The sequence below is a fragment of the Thamnophis elegans genome, chromosome 3, assembly GCF_009769535.1.
Source record: "Thamnophis elegans isolate rThaEle1 chromosome 3, rThaEle1.pri, whole genome shotgun sequence".
Classification (NCBI taxonomy): domain Eukaryota; kingdom Metazoa; phylum Chordata; class Lepidosauria; order Squamata; family Colubridae; genus Thamnophis; species Thamnophis elegans.
Window position 1 is genome coordinate 125,640,761 of NC_045543.1, and position 17,350 is coordinate 125,658,110.

Sequence of the window (17,350 nt, forward strand, 5' to 3'; positions counted from 1 at the left end):
TGATGTTTTGTAGTTTTTTCCAGCCATGTATGTATTTTCGTCCAGTATTTTCTTGCCTTTGGGCATGTCCACCACATATGACATACTGTATGTTGACAATTCTGTTTTGTAGACCCTAAAAAGAGCTCCTTATGGTTTTCTAATAGGTGAGAGCTTATTCAAAAAGTAATTGGTTTGATTAGGGGGGGAGGTGTTTTGTCACTTTTTAGAATGCAAAAGGCAACATAAGGATGTACAATTGAGTAGTTCTCACTGGGGCAAGCTGCATCTAAAACCTAATGGCCCCTTCAGGAAAGACCTAGATTTCAGGTCTCTCCACAAGGCTGCATAAGTTTGGGGTCTGTGTAGCCAATTTATCAAAGAGTTCCAAGAGGAAAGTCTAAACTTCAGAAGTTTTTGTTAAATCTTTAACATGCTGGATAAATTTGAAATAATGCCCGAAAGAAGATACCATATTATTAAGGTTTGCTCATGCACTCTGATGTTTGCAAGAGCCTAAGCAATTTGCTAATAACTCTAAATCCTGACTCATTTCAGTATTTGGAGGTTTTGATTCAACCCGACATTTCCCACAATTTAATTAGATTATAGCCAGAGCAAACTTCTAAAATTATGGTCCATCCCAAGCCTTATGGCCTACAGCAGGGGTAGATAATTAAGCTTCACATAGCTACAAAGAATAAGGATATCCATGCTGGGAGGTGAGCAGTGGCTTTTATATGTATCTCAGCATTCTCCAAATTACAGATGGTTCAGCCATCCAAAAAACAAGGACCTACCCTGATGGCCAACTGCCCACCAACAGTTTCTGAGAAATCAAGGTCCTTCATTTCACAGTCTGCTATCCAGCCAGCAACCAGATACCTCTTACTGGTTTCCAGGTACTACTATTCCATAAGCCCAGGATTCAAGGTAGCATGATTTATAATAACATGGGAATTGGGAGGGGAGTACTACCTGATCGAGACATGGCCTTGAATCAGGTGAAGAGAAGGAGGAATGCTGAACAAAGTAATTGCTATATAAGCACCTGTCTTTCCAAAGCTCTTTTTTCAAGAGGCAAGTGGTTTTTTTTTTCTTTGAAGGCGTTTTGCTTCTCATCCAAGAAGCTTCTTCAGGCCTGGCTGGATGGTGGGGAATGGAAGGATTTATACTCCTTGCAGACAGCTGCAGTCATTTGCATTCTTTTAGAGTGTCATTGAGGCCACCTGGAGGTTTATCTGTGTCCTCAGGGCCACCTGAGGCCACGCAAATGAGTGTGGAGCCTTTTTTGAACTGTTGAAAGGACTGTGTTGTAGACTAGATCAGTGTTTTTCAACCACTGTGCCGCGGCACACTAGTGTGCCGTGACATAGTATAAGGTGTGCCGTGGGAAAAACACTTTATATATAGTCAATATAGGCACAGAGCTAATTTTTTTTAACATTTTCTAATGGTGGTGTGCCTCGTGATTTTTTTCATGAAAAAAGTGTGCCTTTGCACAAAAAAGGTTGAAAAACACTGGACTAGATGATGTTGTATCCCTTCCCCTCTGTTGAGAGAGGGCTGTTCAATTTTGACATAGACTCTCTAAATCAGGGGTAGTCAACCTTTTTATACCTACTGCCCACTTTTGTATCTCTGTTAGTAGTAAACTTTTCTAACCGCCCACCGGTTCCACAGTAATGGTGATTCATAAAGTAGGGAAGTAACATTACTTTATAAAATTTATAAGCAGAGTTACAGCAAACCCCTACCGCCCACCATGAAAGCTGGAACGCCCACTAGTGGGCGGTAGGGACCAGTTTGACTACCACTGGTCTAAATGAATGCAAATGACCAGCTGTCTGCAAGGAATATAAATCCTTCCATCCCCCACCATCCAGCCAGAGCTGAAGAAGCTTCTTGGATGAGAAGCAAAATGTCTTCAAAGAAAAAACAGAAAGTTCAGTTACCTCTTGAAAAAGCACCTTTGGGGCAACTCTGATGAATCTCCATAGACTTTATTTTCCCTTCCAATTACAGCTTCAGTGCATCCTATACCATACGTGAAACACTGTAGTGAATTGTATTACATTGTATCAGAATATATTATACTGCCCTAGCATTGTGTTATCCTTGAAATTATACTATAAATATTATATTAGGACAATTTACCTTAGGATATTTATACTCCATTAAGTCTGTTTAAGAACTACAATATGCTTGTAGCACACATAAAAATGACAAGTGTAAAATAGACACACACATAAACAATACAGATGCTACCCAAACAAAGGTATTAAGCACAAATGAATCCAAAGTACTCATAGAAGTGCCAAAAGGGCTGATTTCAAATCAGAATGGATTACAGTGCTTTGAGGAGGAGAGGTCATGATTTATAGCAGCAAAGGAGGGGGGAGAGCCTATTTTCCAAAGCACCAGAAGGCAAGACAAGAAACAATGGATGGAAACTAATTGAGGAGAGAAGCAACCTGGAATTAAGGAGAAACTTCCTAACAGTGAGGAGAATTAACCAGTGGAACAGCTTGCTGTCAGAAGTTGTGTGTGCTTCATCACTGCAGGTTTATAAGAAAAGATTGGACAGCCGCCTGTCTGAAATGGTATAGGGTCTTCTGCTTGAGCAGGGGTTGGGCTAGAAGACCTCGAAGGTCCCTTCCACCTCTTACTCTGATTGATTGAGGAAAGGCAGCTGAGTAATACTGTAAATTGTGCTTAAATGATCTATGCTTTAACATAGAGATAAAACTCTTATTTAAAATTTTGTAAATGTTAACAGTCAATAGATACAATTATTGAATAAAATGACCATGGTGTTTCCAATCGCTAAAATTCCTTGAGACAGATATAAATTCACTGAACCTCAAACGTCATTGGAAGTGCAAAGATGGTAATACTCTCAGTGAAATCAGTATGGTACAAATGTGAGGATTATCATTTGAACATCACATGCCTCTCTCTCTCTCTCTCTCTCTCTCTCTCTCTCTCTCTCTCTCTCTCCCTCCCTCCCTCCCTCCCTCCCCCCCCTCTCTCTCTCTCACACACACACTTTTCAGGCATTTGCAAATATAGCTGTTATGGTGGGAACAACTTATTAGGTAGATTCATTAGGCTTTGTATTATTTCCTCTCAAATAATAGAAAAGTTGAGGATCTAAAATAGCCATATTATATATTATCAGCTTATTGCAATAAGCAAGCCTTTAAAATGTTTTGTAAAACGCACGACATGCAGATTTTAAAAGGATAAGGGGAAAGGGGGGGGGAAGAGAAAGACACACAGTGTGGATGTATTCTTCTAGCCTAGGCCTTGGTCTGAAGATAGGTTTCTTTCAAATCTAGCAGGGGAACAATTAATAAAGGAACCCATTAAGGCCTGATTGTTGCTGCTAAAAAGGAAGGTTGAATTTCAGTCCTTTGAAGTAACTGAGAATGATTCAGGCCTCATTACAGAGATATAATCTACATTCATACATTTATGTTAGTGATTCAGATCTATTGGGACAGATTGAATTCCGTTAAATAGTGCATCTTTCCTCTGGAACTTTTCTCAGGCTTTTTCAGACTAACCTAAGAGGGAACCTAACAATACAAAATAGTACGGTACTTAGGGATTCAACTGTGCTTTAAAAGAAAAGACTATACAGAGAGCAGAAAAAAGGAATGAGATAGAATCTAAAAAGCTACGTCAGCTTTTCATTGGGCCTCTGTTTTGTAAGTGCCCATCTTGTCATTGCTCAGTAGAGAGAGAAAAAAGAGGCCTATGAATGTTTCTTCACCTGCTCGAACTGAATTTTATATGACAGCATTTACCTTGTTTTAAAGGAAAATGCTTTGTCTGGGGCAACAGTTCAAACTGATCATTTGGTTCAGTTTATATTCTTTTACGCAAAGAATAAAATCAGTCGCTCCTTTTAAAAAGAAAAATATTACAACTCTCTCTCCCCCCATGCAAATACACATTTAAAGAAAGTATCTAAAGCAATAGGTGACAGCACTTTGCTTAGTCAGGAATGGCACAGTGGTTTGGAGAAGGAACTCAAATAAAATGTAATGCTTGCAAATTAAGTGTTGGGAATACGTGGACCTGCTTCTTTATGAAATTTTCTACTTACCTATTCTGTCATTTAAATGAAGGCCACAAGTAGATGTACTCGTTTGCAGTAGACTGCATGCAACAGAATATCATTAAGATGTTGTCTTCTCATGATTCATGAGACTCATGAATCTACCTAGGCTAATGTTATTAGGACTTGACTTGAAGCAACTTTTCAAGTCTTTGGGCAGACATTTTTCTAGGCCAGCCCAGAGGAAATGGAAGCTTTTTGCTTGGAGTTGTTTGCACTGAAAGAATGACTGTTTCTGAAGAACTTTGGAAATACTGTATGCTCTTCCATTGTCAGATCCAAGTTTCTTCATAGAGTGGATGAACACTGCAATGAAGAACTTCATGTGGTTAGGTTATCTATCGTAAAGCTTCTTTGTCTTCAACGACAATTTTTCCCTTGGACTAAAAGGTGGTGAAAGCATATTGTAGGACCCAGCCAACCTAATGTCTCCCCATCAATTGCTTTGGACATTCTGCCTGGGAATTTTGGGAATTGCAATTCCAATATTTGGGGGGAAGTACATCACATTGAGAAAATGCTGTTATTGGTAGAAATAGATCTTTTGTAAATACCATTGGTGTCTCACAAATTTCTGCCTAATTAATTGCCTAATTCCAAATCCACACTAATAATACCTTTACTAGGCAACTGAAGGCGCAGAATTATTTATTGACCTCATGATTAGAAAAGAAATGGAGAAAGGAAAGGCAAAAGCTACTCAGTTCATTTAAGCTCTTGCCAACTGCTTCAGTGACTCCATCCAGGCATCTTATTCTCTGTCATCCCCTTCTTTTTTTGCCCTCAGTCTTTCCCAGTATTAGGCTCTTCTCCAGCGAGTCCTTCCTTTTCATTAGGTGGCCAAAATATTGGAGTTTCATCTTCAGGATGAAATCTCTAGATAGGTAACTTAAATCTCATTAGACACTGAACTGGTCTTAAAGCTGACATAAAGATGAAGTTGTTGATAAATGAACACATAGATAAATTGCTTATATTATACATAACAAATGGTGATACATTAACACATGCGTATATACAACAAATGCATTTTCTGCATGTCAAAAAATCCTTCAAATCAGATGCAACCTTGATACTTTACAAAGGATGCAGCACACGCTTCAAATATGAAGACCAACTATTTCAAAGGCGCGTAAACAATGTAATAAAGCCCATGGATTCCAAAGCAGTGTTCTTTTTTTCTTTTTTCTTCGTTCTGAGGGCCGTATAAATGTTTCCTTTTGAATTGAAGTCCATAAATTTCAGAAATGAGTCTTCGGTAATCAAGTCCACATTGTAATTGGAGAAAATCATTTCTAATTTTCTACTGCATTACCAATATACTCAAAAGCCCAAGCTAATGAATCAATCCAATCTGAGAACTATTTGTTCTGTGTGTATGTTGTGCTAGTCAAGGAAAGATTGATTCCAAATGCAGACAATATTATGCCCTGGCTGTTTTTCCATTGCATTCCATTGATCAGCATTTTCTTTAACTTGCATTTTATTCCAAGAAGCCCTCTGTTTATATACGATAGAATCCAATTGTGTGTTTTTTAATTTTGTTTTATTTACAAGCTATTTCTTTCCTCTGTAGCATTTCCATAGAACATGAAAAAGAAGTCCACATTTTACATTTTGCAATATTTATTTTAGGCTGATGAATGCCAACCCACATTTTTATGGCCTGCTGCTGCAACCAAAAGCCTCCCCCCCACCCAGCCCCGGTTGATTTAGAGTGTTTGCACCCATCCTTAAACTAGAGAAAACTATCTGGCATAAAATGTGTTGCACTCATTTCCATTTCCTATCCTACCTCCTCTACCTCAAGTCTCTGTGGGCACCTTCCAAGAACTCAAGAGATTTTACACAGCTTGAGGCTGGGCTTAAATGGCATCAGAATCAGAGATGGGTTCCTACCAGTTCGCACCTATTCAGTAGAACTGGTTCATCAAATCTACTGAACCGGTTAGAAGAGGTTCCACCAATGGACCTGGAAGCAGGCCACACCTACAGAAAAGGCTCCAAAATTTTTTGAAACCCACCACTGGTCCTTAGATATGATTATTCTACACTATCATGCTCATATTTATAAAACTCAGTGCCTCTGTGAAAGTTAAGGATGACTACTGCATTTGTGGTGCAATCAGAACATTGCATGTGTTGAAGTTGTTTTAATGCAAACCAAAGATGCCTTTTAAAAAACAAGTTTATTATGTATTCTTATGCATGCCAGTGCTGTATGTGAGGTAATTTAAGGTGGTCTGACAAGTGTCATCGGCATCTTCATATCCGGTCACATGGGCAGCAAGCCACTCCCATCCGGTCACATGGGTGGCAAGCCACTCCCACAAAGGAGGCCACACCCACAGAGTGGGTTCGAACAATTTTTGAAACCCACCACTGATCAGAATAAAGAGGAAACACTACCTTAACACTGTCAGAGTATATTCATAGACTGGACTAAGCAACAAGGTCAGCCAATGTGGACTGTTTGGAAACTGAAACAGTATTTGCTGGAGACAGCTAGGAGTCTGGGTGTGGCTTAATACTATAGCTCTGAGTCTGTGCTAAAGCTAAGAATGGTCTGAGCTCTGAACTGAAACTGGAAACTGATCTCCCCTCTCTAACACGTTGGAAGAAACACTTTTGGTATTGTATATATGCCTTATTTGTTATCATGTATATAAAGAAGTTAACGAATCCTGCTGAATCAGTGAGCTGTGTGTGCTTTCTGGATTTGATTGCTGCAACGAACTCTGACAAACACACCTACAATTGGCTTAAACCAGTTTTTTCTTGTGGAATGAAGATGAGATGAAGGCAAACAGAGAAAAACACAGCTGCTCAGAAGGTGTACAAGTGTTAAAAGGCCCTAATTACCTACTGCAAGGTGATTTAAAGATGATTAAATCCATTGGAAAAGGACAGTCTCACTGTCTCTAGTCTTTTCCTTTAACCAAGTGGTAGGTATACAAATCTGGCAGCCTCCATCCTGGAAGAGTACTAAGTGCTGGCAGCAGTTGGGGCCATCACAGGAAAAACATAGTATATCTGTCATGAGGAACATGACAAACTTGCTAGGAAGGGTGAATTAACAGCAGCACCTTTTGTGGAAGATAAATCACTACCCACCCTTCAAAAACAATAGATGTTAGATGTGCAAACCAAAAACAACAATAAGTCAAAAGGCAGAATGAAGGAAGAAAAATCAAAACAAAAAATGTGTCCCTTTCTGGTAAAGGAAACCACATTAATGGGGGGAAAAAAGAAAAATTAAAAAAAAACATTCAGATTTTTATGGGCCAAAACTTTGCCACGCCAATAAAGCTCCCTTCTCCTAACTCTCTAACCCCCCCCCCCTCTTTTGAAGTCGCAGGCGAGATTCAGTAAGTGGAGCCATGTTAGCAATTAGAAATTTGGCCATGGCAGGGACCTTATTCTGCAGAGTTGGAGGGTGATAAATCTTGAAAGCTCTAAAGAAAGAGGGAAAAGTGTGATTTCCCCCTCTGTGTTTTTGCTTTTAATTTTAGCCACAGAAGCCAGAAATCGTGATTAATGAAAGCAAAGGGGAGAAGGGAGGCCAAGGCAGGCAAAAGAACTCCTTGGAGGCAAAGTGAGCTGCCTCCCTCCCCATCTTTCCTTTTTCTATTCTCTCCCCATTTTCTCTCCTATCCTAAAACGGACAACAGCCCCCCCCCTCCAGCAGGCTCGCACCCCCCCCTCAGTCCTGCACTATATTGTTCTTTCTCCGTTCTTAACTTCCCCCTCCCCCTTTTTCTTCTTCCTTTCTTTAAGGGGAGAAGGCAGGAGGGGGAGTCAGCAAGCAACATGCACCAGGTGGCTCTCAACTGCTGCCTGCCAAAAAAAAAAATGAAAATAAAAATCCTTTTCTAGAAAACAAGTTTTTTTTTTTAAGGAGGAGGGCTCCCTAGAGGGGATTGGCTGAGCCTGGAAGACAGGGAAATTAGGAAGGCATGAGTCTCCCAGCCCTGCTGGTGGCCAGAACGGTTTGAGGAGCAATTAGCAGAAGACGGCGGCTGCGGTGGCTCCTACAAAGAAAGAAGGAAGAGAGCGAGGGAGCGCGCAAGAGAGAGAGACAGAGGGAGAGAAAGGGGACAGATCTTGGGGAGTCGTTTTTCCTCTCTGTGTGTGGGTCTCTCTCTCTCTCCCTCCCCCAGCAGGCGCTTGCTCACTGCAACTTGCGAAAGGGTTTCAGATGTCCCAGCGCCGCCGCTTGACAGTCTCCCCCCCTCCACCTCCCCGCAAATAAAACTTGACCACCAGAGGCACGTCTCACCTCTCAGCTTTGTCATCTTTAGCGTTTAGGATACAGCCTCCCAACCTGCCGGCAAACCAAGGAGAGAGAGAGAGAGCGAGCGAGCGACAGAGAGCAAGGCGAGCAGACGCGTCCGAGCCTGGTTCCCGCCGTCCCTATTTCCTCAAGGGAGAAATAGAGCTAGCGGCGTTCGTCGCCGTAGGTTCGCGTCTCGCCCTCGAGAGGATTGCGGAGAGGGAAGGAAAAGTGTACGGAGAACTGGGGGTGAAAAAAACCCGGCAAAGGCGACTCCTGCCCCGCTTAACTTTTCGCTGAGGAGAACCCGCGCCCGAGCGAAGACTTCTGGGGTGAGGAGAAGGTGCAGAAGTCAGTCCGGGGGGGGGGGGATGAGGGGTGGAGAGCGTGGATTCGGATTTGCTTTTAAACCGTTTCATTTGGGATTTTTTTTTAAAAGGGCTCGAATTCGAGAGCCATTCTTTGCCTCTGGTTGCTGACTCGCCTGTCATTTTCCTCTCTCTCTCTCTCTTTTTCAGAGTTTCGGCTGCCTCCCCTGGGAAGATGGTGCAGGGACCCCCGAGGACCGAGCCTCGTTAAGCCCCGGCTTTGGCGCGTCCGGATCGGGGCCTCCGCCTCGTGCGCGCGACTGGTTTCCTTTGGCTCCCGCCTCTCACCTCCCCCCCCCACGCCCACCCAGCCCCACCCGCGAACTTACTTATCACCACACGGTGGGTCTTCTTCGCTCCGCTTTTCGCCGAGAGTCGGCTTCCCTCAGCGGCCAATCGCCGCCCCTCTACCCCCACCTCACCCCCCCTGAGGCGAAGGGCCAAAACTCCCAAGGGCAGACGTCAGGCGCCCCCGAGGCAAAGGGCAAGGGGGAAGGCGGCCGTTTCCCCCCCGGAGAGCTGGCCCCCTGAGGCATGGATGTCGGCGCCCTCCCTTCAGGCCAGATCAGCGCGCCGGAGGCTCTGAGCGAAGGGGCTCCCCGCCGGCTGTCCGCTCGCCTCGCCCGGGAGCTCACCCTCCCAGCATGTTTCTTTCCATGAGGCCTCTCCCAGCGCCCAGAGCTTCAGTACAATGTGCAGATGGAGACTGATACAGGGTGCCTCCGCCTCTGCCCACCTGCCTTCCTCCTCCTCCTCCTCTTCTTCCTCCGCCGGCCGCGGCGGCTGCAGCTTCTTGCTGCTGCTCTGCCTGATGTCTTCGCTGACCGCCTCCAGCCATGAGCACGGGCGCGGCGTGCTGCTCCTCAAGGCCGCCAACGCCTCGTCCACCTCTTCTTCTTCCTCCCCCTCGTCGTCTTCCTCCTCCTCTTCGGCCGCCAGCGCGGGGAGACGCGTGCGGAGCTACGATCACCTCCGAGGAGACGTGCGCCAGAGGAAACTCTATTGCTTCAACAAGTTCTTCCTCCGGATTGAGAAGAACGGGAACGTGAGCGGCACCAAGAGGGACAACTGCCCCTACAGTAAGTGCGGCGCCTTGACCCTGAGGTCTCCTTCTTCTCAGGCATCCCGTTTCAATCCTCCTGAGTTAAACCCAGTCATTAAATTACTCCTTTGAGTAAGGCGGTGAACTTCTGCCTGAGGTCCACTCCGAGGATCTCGGAACTGTCTGCCTTCTTGGTGGGGCAGTTCTGTTCTTGAGGGCGGCGGGACCCTGCTCCCCACCCCCACCCCACCCGCGGGGCACCTGAAGGACCTGCTTGGGGTAGAAGGGGGATGGGGGCAGGCCCTCTGCACATGCTAAAAAGCTCTGCATCTTGTGCGTCTCTCTCGGGTATTTTCATTATTGTTTCATCTGATTGATTGAAGGCTGGCGCGTCTATTGGTCTGAATAAAGGTAGTTGCTCCTGTTAAGGGCTATGGGTTCCCCTCTCCCCTTATTCTTCTTCTCCCCCCCCCTCCTTGCTTATTCTTCCCCAAATCTAGACTTTTTCTCCTTTCTTTCGGGCTGATCCCCTTTAATCTCGGATTTTCTTGAATCGTCTCGGTGGATTCACGGGCAGGAACTTCACAGTGGGAGAAGTAAATTTGGGCTGTTGAACAGAAGGGATCATCCGACAGGTTGTATTCTCGATTGTTTGACTAAACTTGGCTTGCCCTAGCTCGCATCTGACTGGTCGTCAGTCTCCGTCCACTTGGAGTTTGCCACCTCCCTGGGCAGTTTTGATCACCTCGTTGCTGGCTAGGATGCACAACCTGGAGGGCATCGGGGTTTTAATTACTTGGAAACCACCATCCCCATTCCATCGTTTCTCCCTGTTTAGCGGGACCGTAAGGTGAGGATGTAGGAGAAAAAGAGAGAGAGATAGAAAGAGAGGGGGGAATAAACCTCTTTCTCGCCGCTCCGTCTGGTACCTGCCCGCCGCGTGCGCTCCTGCTTAGTGCCTTCCCCGAGCCCGGGAACAGGCGGCAATGCCCGCTTCGAAGCTGTGGAATGCCCGCTTCGTCTGCAAAATTGACCCAAAAGTTTCCTTCCACAAATCACAAAGCAGAGAGGAGGTAGCCAGATCTTCAGTAGGTTCAAGGTGCAGAAGCTGACGATTAGGGAGCGCGGCGCTGTTCTTCGAATAACCGAATCTTTGGGGAGACGTAGGTGGCCGGTTTTCGATTTAAGGTAACCACTTGAAGAAAAATGGGAAGATGCTTGGTCTCCGCCTAATTTTCTGTCTGTTTAAACAGCTGGCTTAAATGGCCCTTTACAGTAAACAGTAACAGAGTTGGAAGGGACTTTAGAGGTCATCTAGTCCAACCCCCAGTTCAGGCAGGAGACCTGTACTAGGGATTCGAACCGCCTGAACTGCAGACCTTTCTGATCGACAAGCTCGGTATCTTCGCTGCTGAGCCATGTTAGTAGCTGGACAGCACAAACCTCTTTTTTTTCCCCCTGGAGTGTTTCAATTCATTTTTTTTAGAAGGTATGTTTTGCGAGCAAGGTGCTCCCTTAGAGGCATTTGGCATCAGTTTTTGCCTGGGCTAAACAGGACACTCTGTGGCTTGGAAGCATTTGACCTGGAGTTTTGTGTATTCTGGCAGGTTTTAACTCCACTGTCCCTTTTTAAGGGTCTCAGGCTGCAACTCGAAGATAACCTTTTAAACCTCTAATGCTGTAAGGGATCTCACTCATACATCTCTTCTTATTCATATCTATTCAGATTTAAAGTCAAGTAGAATTGTCTTGGCCCTGGAGAAACTTCCCTCCACTTGCCTGCACAATCTCAGCAGAAACAACTGCTGTAAATCACAGCCTGTTTCGTTATACTTTTAAGTGACTCCATGCTGCTGAAATTAAATAAATAAATAGCATGTTGGGAAAGATAGCCTCTGCTAGACAAATGTTTGAATAAGCTTCTTTATTGCCTCTGGATGTTGGGAAGGGCGGCTGGTGTTTCCCCTTCTGATGCATTGGATTCCTGCTTATTCCTATCCAGATCCTGTCTTTTCTCAAGAATTGAGAAAACTGACAAACTTGGGGTTTTCCTTTTTTTATCGTTCCAGTAACCCAGCGAGGTAAACTGGGGACAGCAGCGCAGGGCGGGGCTGGCTTTGGTGTTGGCAGCCTCAGAAAAAGACTCTGAGAGAGCTGGCACCCTTGGCCTATGATTGACACTATTGGGATTTCTCCTTTATTAGATGTCAAAAGTTGTCTGTGGCCTTAAAACTTTTCCCTGGTCAGGCGTGCTGGCTCAGAGGTCTTAGATGCCACTATTTGGTCTCATGGGTTAGGAGTCTGGTAGCACTTTTTAATTTTATTAAAAACATATACAAAAAGTTGTTAACGCATTACACTTGTTAATGGATAAGCTACTTGGAAGCTCTCTCACATGTCACTTGCATCAGCATAACCAACCTTCCCTTCTCAACCCAGTTTAAACCCTACATCAATCTAAGGTGAAATGAGCTACAGATGATGCAAGATTTTTGATAAATGTGCTAGTTGGTGAAGGTGCTACTATACTTCTGTTTTTATAGCCATTGACTAACAGAGCTCTGCTTTTACTCTGTCAAAATGAGTCAGTGGCCATCCAGGAGTCTTCTGTACCCAGAATGAGAAGGATGACAGATTCCTTGGGTTGGCCCTGGCATCCTATTTATTTCAAGACAGAGGATATTTCCCCATTTGCATGCAACCTTGGCACTAATCTTCCCCAAACAACATTTTCTTCTGCCATCTCCACCTCTTCTCCAGCCTGTGAGTTCAATTACTGTTGGTACTGTCACCAATCCCTTCATGGATTACTGTCTTGTCATGGCGAAGGGGTTTGCGTAGTTCAATGAAGCTATGAGCTATGCCGTGCAGGTCCACCCAAGACAGAAAGGTCATAGCAGAGAGTTCTGATAAAATGTGATCCACTGGAGAAGGAAATGGCAACCCACTCCAGTATCTTTGCCATGAAAATCCCATGCACAGTGTTGTCCATGGAGTCAGGATGAGTTGGACATGACTTCGCAACTAACAACAACTCTTACCAACTGTTGCTACTTTACTTTATCTATATTAAAATTACATTCTCCACTCCTATTATGACACTGTCCAAAGTCTGCATCCAGGAGTATATAAAATCTCATAGGCTCTGTTACTTCTTACCTTGGAAGGAAAGAGGACTGGCAGTGATTGGGAATGGAGTAGAGGTGGATAGGAAGCAGCATTGGAACAGCATATTTTATGCTGCAGTTGTGGATAGAACTTCAACTCGTCTGTGAAGAAAGATCCTGAGATGCAAATGCTGTGTTTTTTCACATTCCAAAGCCCTGCATTAGTAGCTTTGCTTTTAAACTCCTTCCAATAGAATCACCTAAAGAAAGCACCATGGCAATTACACTCTGTGGCAATTCTAGCTGGACAGACCACATCAGTGGAACCCAAACAAGAAGTGCAAATGAAATGGAGACAGAATCATTTTGATTGATTGACTGTTGATTTGCCATCAAATTGGTGTCAACTCTTAGTGACAAACTTTTTTCCCAAGATGAAAGGAGAATCTTCAAAACACAGTTTTGGAAAGGGCCATTCAGGCCAGCAAGCCCAACTACCTGCTCAGTTTAAGGATCCCGAGGTGGCGCAGTGGTTAGAGTGCAGTACTGCAGGCTACTTCAGCTGACTGCTAGCTGCAGTTCGGCAGTTTAAATCTCATCGACTCAAGGTTGACTCAGCTTTCCATCCTTCCAAGGTGGATAGAATGAGACCCAGATTGTTGGGGGCAAGATGCTATAAACAGCTTAGAGTGGGTTGCAAAGCACTATGAAGTCTAAGTGCTATTGCTATTCAAATTAAAGCAGCCCCAACAGGTGACTGACATTTATCTGAACATATCCAGTGAAGGAGACCATAAACACTTCCCTGGGAAGCTGGTTCCACTGTCAAGTTGTATTTACTGTTAGGAGGTTTTCATTCAATTAAAAGTGGCTTCTGGAAACTCAGATCCATTGTTCCGTGTCCTGTATTCAAGGACATCAAGGTTGATGTTCTTCAGTGCAGCATTCTCACAGGCATTTGAAGAATACTATCATATCCCCACCTCAGTCTCCGTTGTGGTGTTCCTTCAGTGGAGATTTTTAAGAATATTGAATAGCTACTTGTCTGAAATGGTATAGGTTCTACTGCTTGAGCAGGAGTTTAGATTAGAAGACCTCCAAGGTCCCTTCCAACTCTGTTATTTTGTTACTCTGGTACTCTCTTTATTTCAAAGCTAAACACAGCCTGCTCCTTCTATTCCATTCCACACTAACTTGAAACAGCAGGCATGATGCAAAATTTGAATGACATTTATTACTAGACCGAAGTATAATATCCCCCCCTTGCTTAAAAAAATCTAATGTTTAATTTCTTTATGCTCTGCAGCTCTATATGCTCCACTGGGCATTCTGTGTCATCTACTGTTGGCTTTAGTCATTTAACATGGGCACAAGGGGATGCTTATTCTTCTGGAGAATCGGTCTATGCCAAAGACATTATGAAAAGACTGTAATAGGAAGCAATCATAGGCCCACTTCGTCTCCAAAAACGGATTGATTCTTAGGGCTCTGCAGTACTTTAGATTTGAAAGGGGGAAGATACACATATGGGGGGGTGTATGTTCATACAGCACCTATTTGCAGCCCTTCAAATTGTTATATGCTTTCTTAAAATGATTTAGCTGCAGCATAATTCCAAAAAAAGCACCTCGGGCTTAAGGAATTGATGACAGGTGCCATGTGTCTACCCAGACAAACTCCAGGACATCTTTTCCCCTTCAAACCAAAACACAGCACAGCCCTATTATTGAATTTATACAGTGTCAAACTTTTTGATGCACCACAAGATAATATGATGCACACTATGACCTACCCAGGGAACCAACATGCGGATAGATATTTTGTCTGCCACCTTTTCTTGCCCCACATGACTTTAATTTAGAGACGGTTCTTTTAATTAAAGTGATTAAACAGGAAGCTGGCATACTGCATCTTTGATTCCAAGAATATAGTACATCAGATTCCAGAATAGATCTGTGTACTTTCTTAGAATTTTTTTTTAAAAAATGGGTATAAGCTAAGGTTTGCTTGGAAATATTCTTTCCTGTCTTGAATACTGAAATAAACCAGTCATTAGAGAGTCCTGGGAAGATTTCCAGGACCAATTTCATTGTATTTAAGTACAATGACAATAAAGATTATACTTAAGATAACACAGAGCAACCTCACTTGTTTGCCTACTGGTGAAAGGATTTTTGTAAGAAGGTCCACAACATGCGCTTAAGATTCCATAGACAGTATGTCCACGCAATCAACTTCAAGGCCATCTTGAAATTATTTTCCAAAGGTATATCAGAGTGCAAGATAGAAATCTTAGCATTTGTTGAAGATGCTAAAGATACAACTGCAGTTTGCCCTTTATCTAGCAAGATGCAATGAATTAAAGGTTTCCAGAACAACCCTGAATGAGGTAGCTGCCTTAAGCAACAAATTCTTAGAAATGTGAAATTAACTACACACTTGTCAGTGAAATAAATTAGGGTGAGAAGTGCTCATTCATCTTTAAAAACATCATTGGAGAACTGTTATTAACTGCAGTTAATAATACTATGATAAGGCACAGTGTTACTGTTGTTTCAGGATCTATTATAATAATTATTAGTGGTAATTATAATCCTGCCTTTCCTCCAAGAATTTAAGGAGCCGCTGTGGCACAGTGGTTAGAATGGAGTACTGCTGCCAGAAGTTTGGCAGTTCGGGTCTCAGCGGCTCAAGGTTAACTCAGACTTCCATCCTTCCAAGGTCAGTAAAATGAGGACCCAGATTGTTAAGGGCAGTATGCTAACTCTGTAAACTACTTAGAGAGAGCTGTAAAAGCACTTTGAAGTGGTAAGTCTATTGCTAAGGAGATTTACTTGGGATTTTCTCTTCATTTTATGGGCTGTGCTGGGACAGATGACCAAAGTCAACCTACCAATTATCTGTGACTGAGGGTAGACTAGATAGCCTATTGTCCCCAATGCTAACTCAGCACCTTGCAACTGACTCTCCACACCATAACTCATTGTTAGGATCTGGATCCCAATATGTCCCCAAGAACACTATGAAGTTTATCATTTCATGGGAGTAAAGTTTACACAGAAAGTGAAAAAATGATCAATATATGCTCTTGAATAAAGATATGAAAGACAAGGGAGGCACAGAAAGGGTGAGGGTGCATGATTGGCTAGTGCACTGTGAACATCAAGGGGCTGGGAAAGACTTACCAGAGCAACTGGCAATCTTTCCTACAGCCAAGGTGGCGCAGTGGTTAAATGCAGCACTGCAGGCTACTGCTAGATCAGCAGGTCAGCGGTTCAAATCTCACCGGCTCAGGGTTGACTCAGCCTTCCATCCTTCCGAGGTGGGTAAAATGAGGACCCAGATTGTTGGGGGCAATATGCTGACTCTCTGTAAACCGCTTAGAGAGGCCTGAAAGGCCTATGAAGCGGTATATAAGTCCACTGCTATTGCTATTGCTTCTGCATTGACTGGGGAAGTCATCAGGAAAGATTGCAAATGGCAATTAGGTGATCTCAGGGTGCTTCAACTGGTGGCAAGTGCAAACTGGATGCCAACCACTAAGATTGGAATCATGTGACCATAGAGGTGCTGTGACAGCTATAACTCCAAGGACCAGTCATAATCATCAATCATTTCGTGCCTTCATAACTTCGGTTGCTGAACAAATATTCATAAGCCAAAGACCACTTGTAGGCAAATTGTTATAGAAAATCCCTTTTTAATTGCTTAAGACTTTTCAAATTAAAAAGTTACTTCTATATTCTTGCTCTAGGCAGCTAAGTATCTTGAAATAATGCTATTGTTGTGGTCCACCAGTGGCCAGCAGAGCTGGCAGCAGATTCAGACCAATGAGGAGATTGGGGAGGAAAATGGGCCAGTCCTGGATTCTCGGGAAGGCTCTGATGTGGGCTCTGTGTAGGAGGGAGAGATGGGGCCATCTGTCAGTTATCAACTGCCTTCAGAATCAGATATCAGTGAGGCAGGTGAACAGCTGGAGCCTGTTCATGTGCAGAGTTGCCAGACGAAGGGAACAGCTAAAAAACAGGGGTCGGCTTGGGACTAAGGCGATGGTGGGCGATGAATGGCTTTCCCAGAGAAAATAAAAGAGGAGCAAAAGGGGAGTGGAGTTTGCAGGAGACAATTAGTTCACTTAATTGGTTCGTGACTCTTCGAGACTCCTTGCCAAGTTTTGCAGATATCGACCTGTCAGCTCTCCAAGTCAGATAAGGTCTGTGACTGTAAATCCTCCCTTGAAATGTGACTGAGCAGAATTCATAGTACATTAATAAAAGGGGTTTTTGTCAGGACAAGGCATTTGCTTCATGCTCTTGGCAAGCCTAGGTCAGAACAGCTATGGATTAATGTATTTGAGCATATTTACCCAAAAGCAAGTTAATTTTGATGACAAGAAACCGTACAGTCTAGTGTCTGTTTAAATTGTGTTTCCCTGTTGATAAATCAATCTCAAGTACA

General features: G+C 43.7%; 1 protein-coding gene across 1 annotated transcript in view; it reads left to right on the top strand.

Moving 5' to 3' along the window:
• The first annotated feature begins 8,156 nt into the window (after positions 1–8,156).
• The window catches only part of FGF10 (fibroblast growth factor 10), an 88,086-nt gene continuing 78,892 nt past the window's right edge, over positions 8,157–17,350 (top strand). The window contains exons 1-2 of the mRNA XM_032212750.1: positions 8,157–8,710; positions 8,897–9,825. Coding sequence (XP_032068641.1) covers positions 9,438–9,825 — 388 coding nt within the window. The 5' untranslated portion in view covers positions 8,157–8,710; positions 8,897–9,437. The remainder of the gene's footprint in view (positions 8,711–8,896; positions 9,826–17,350) is intronic.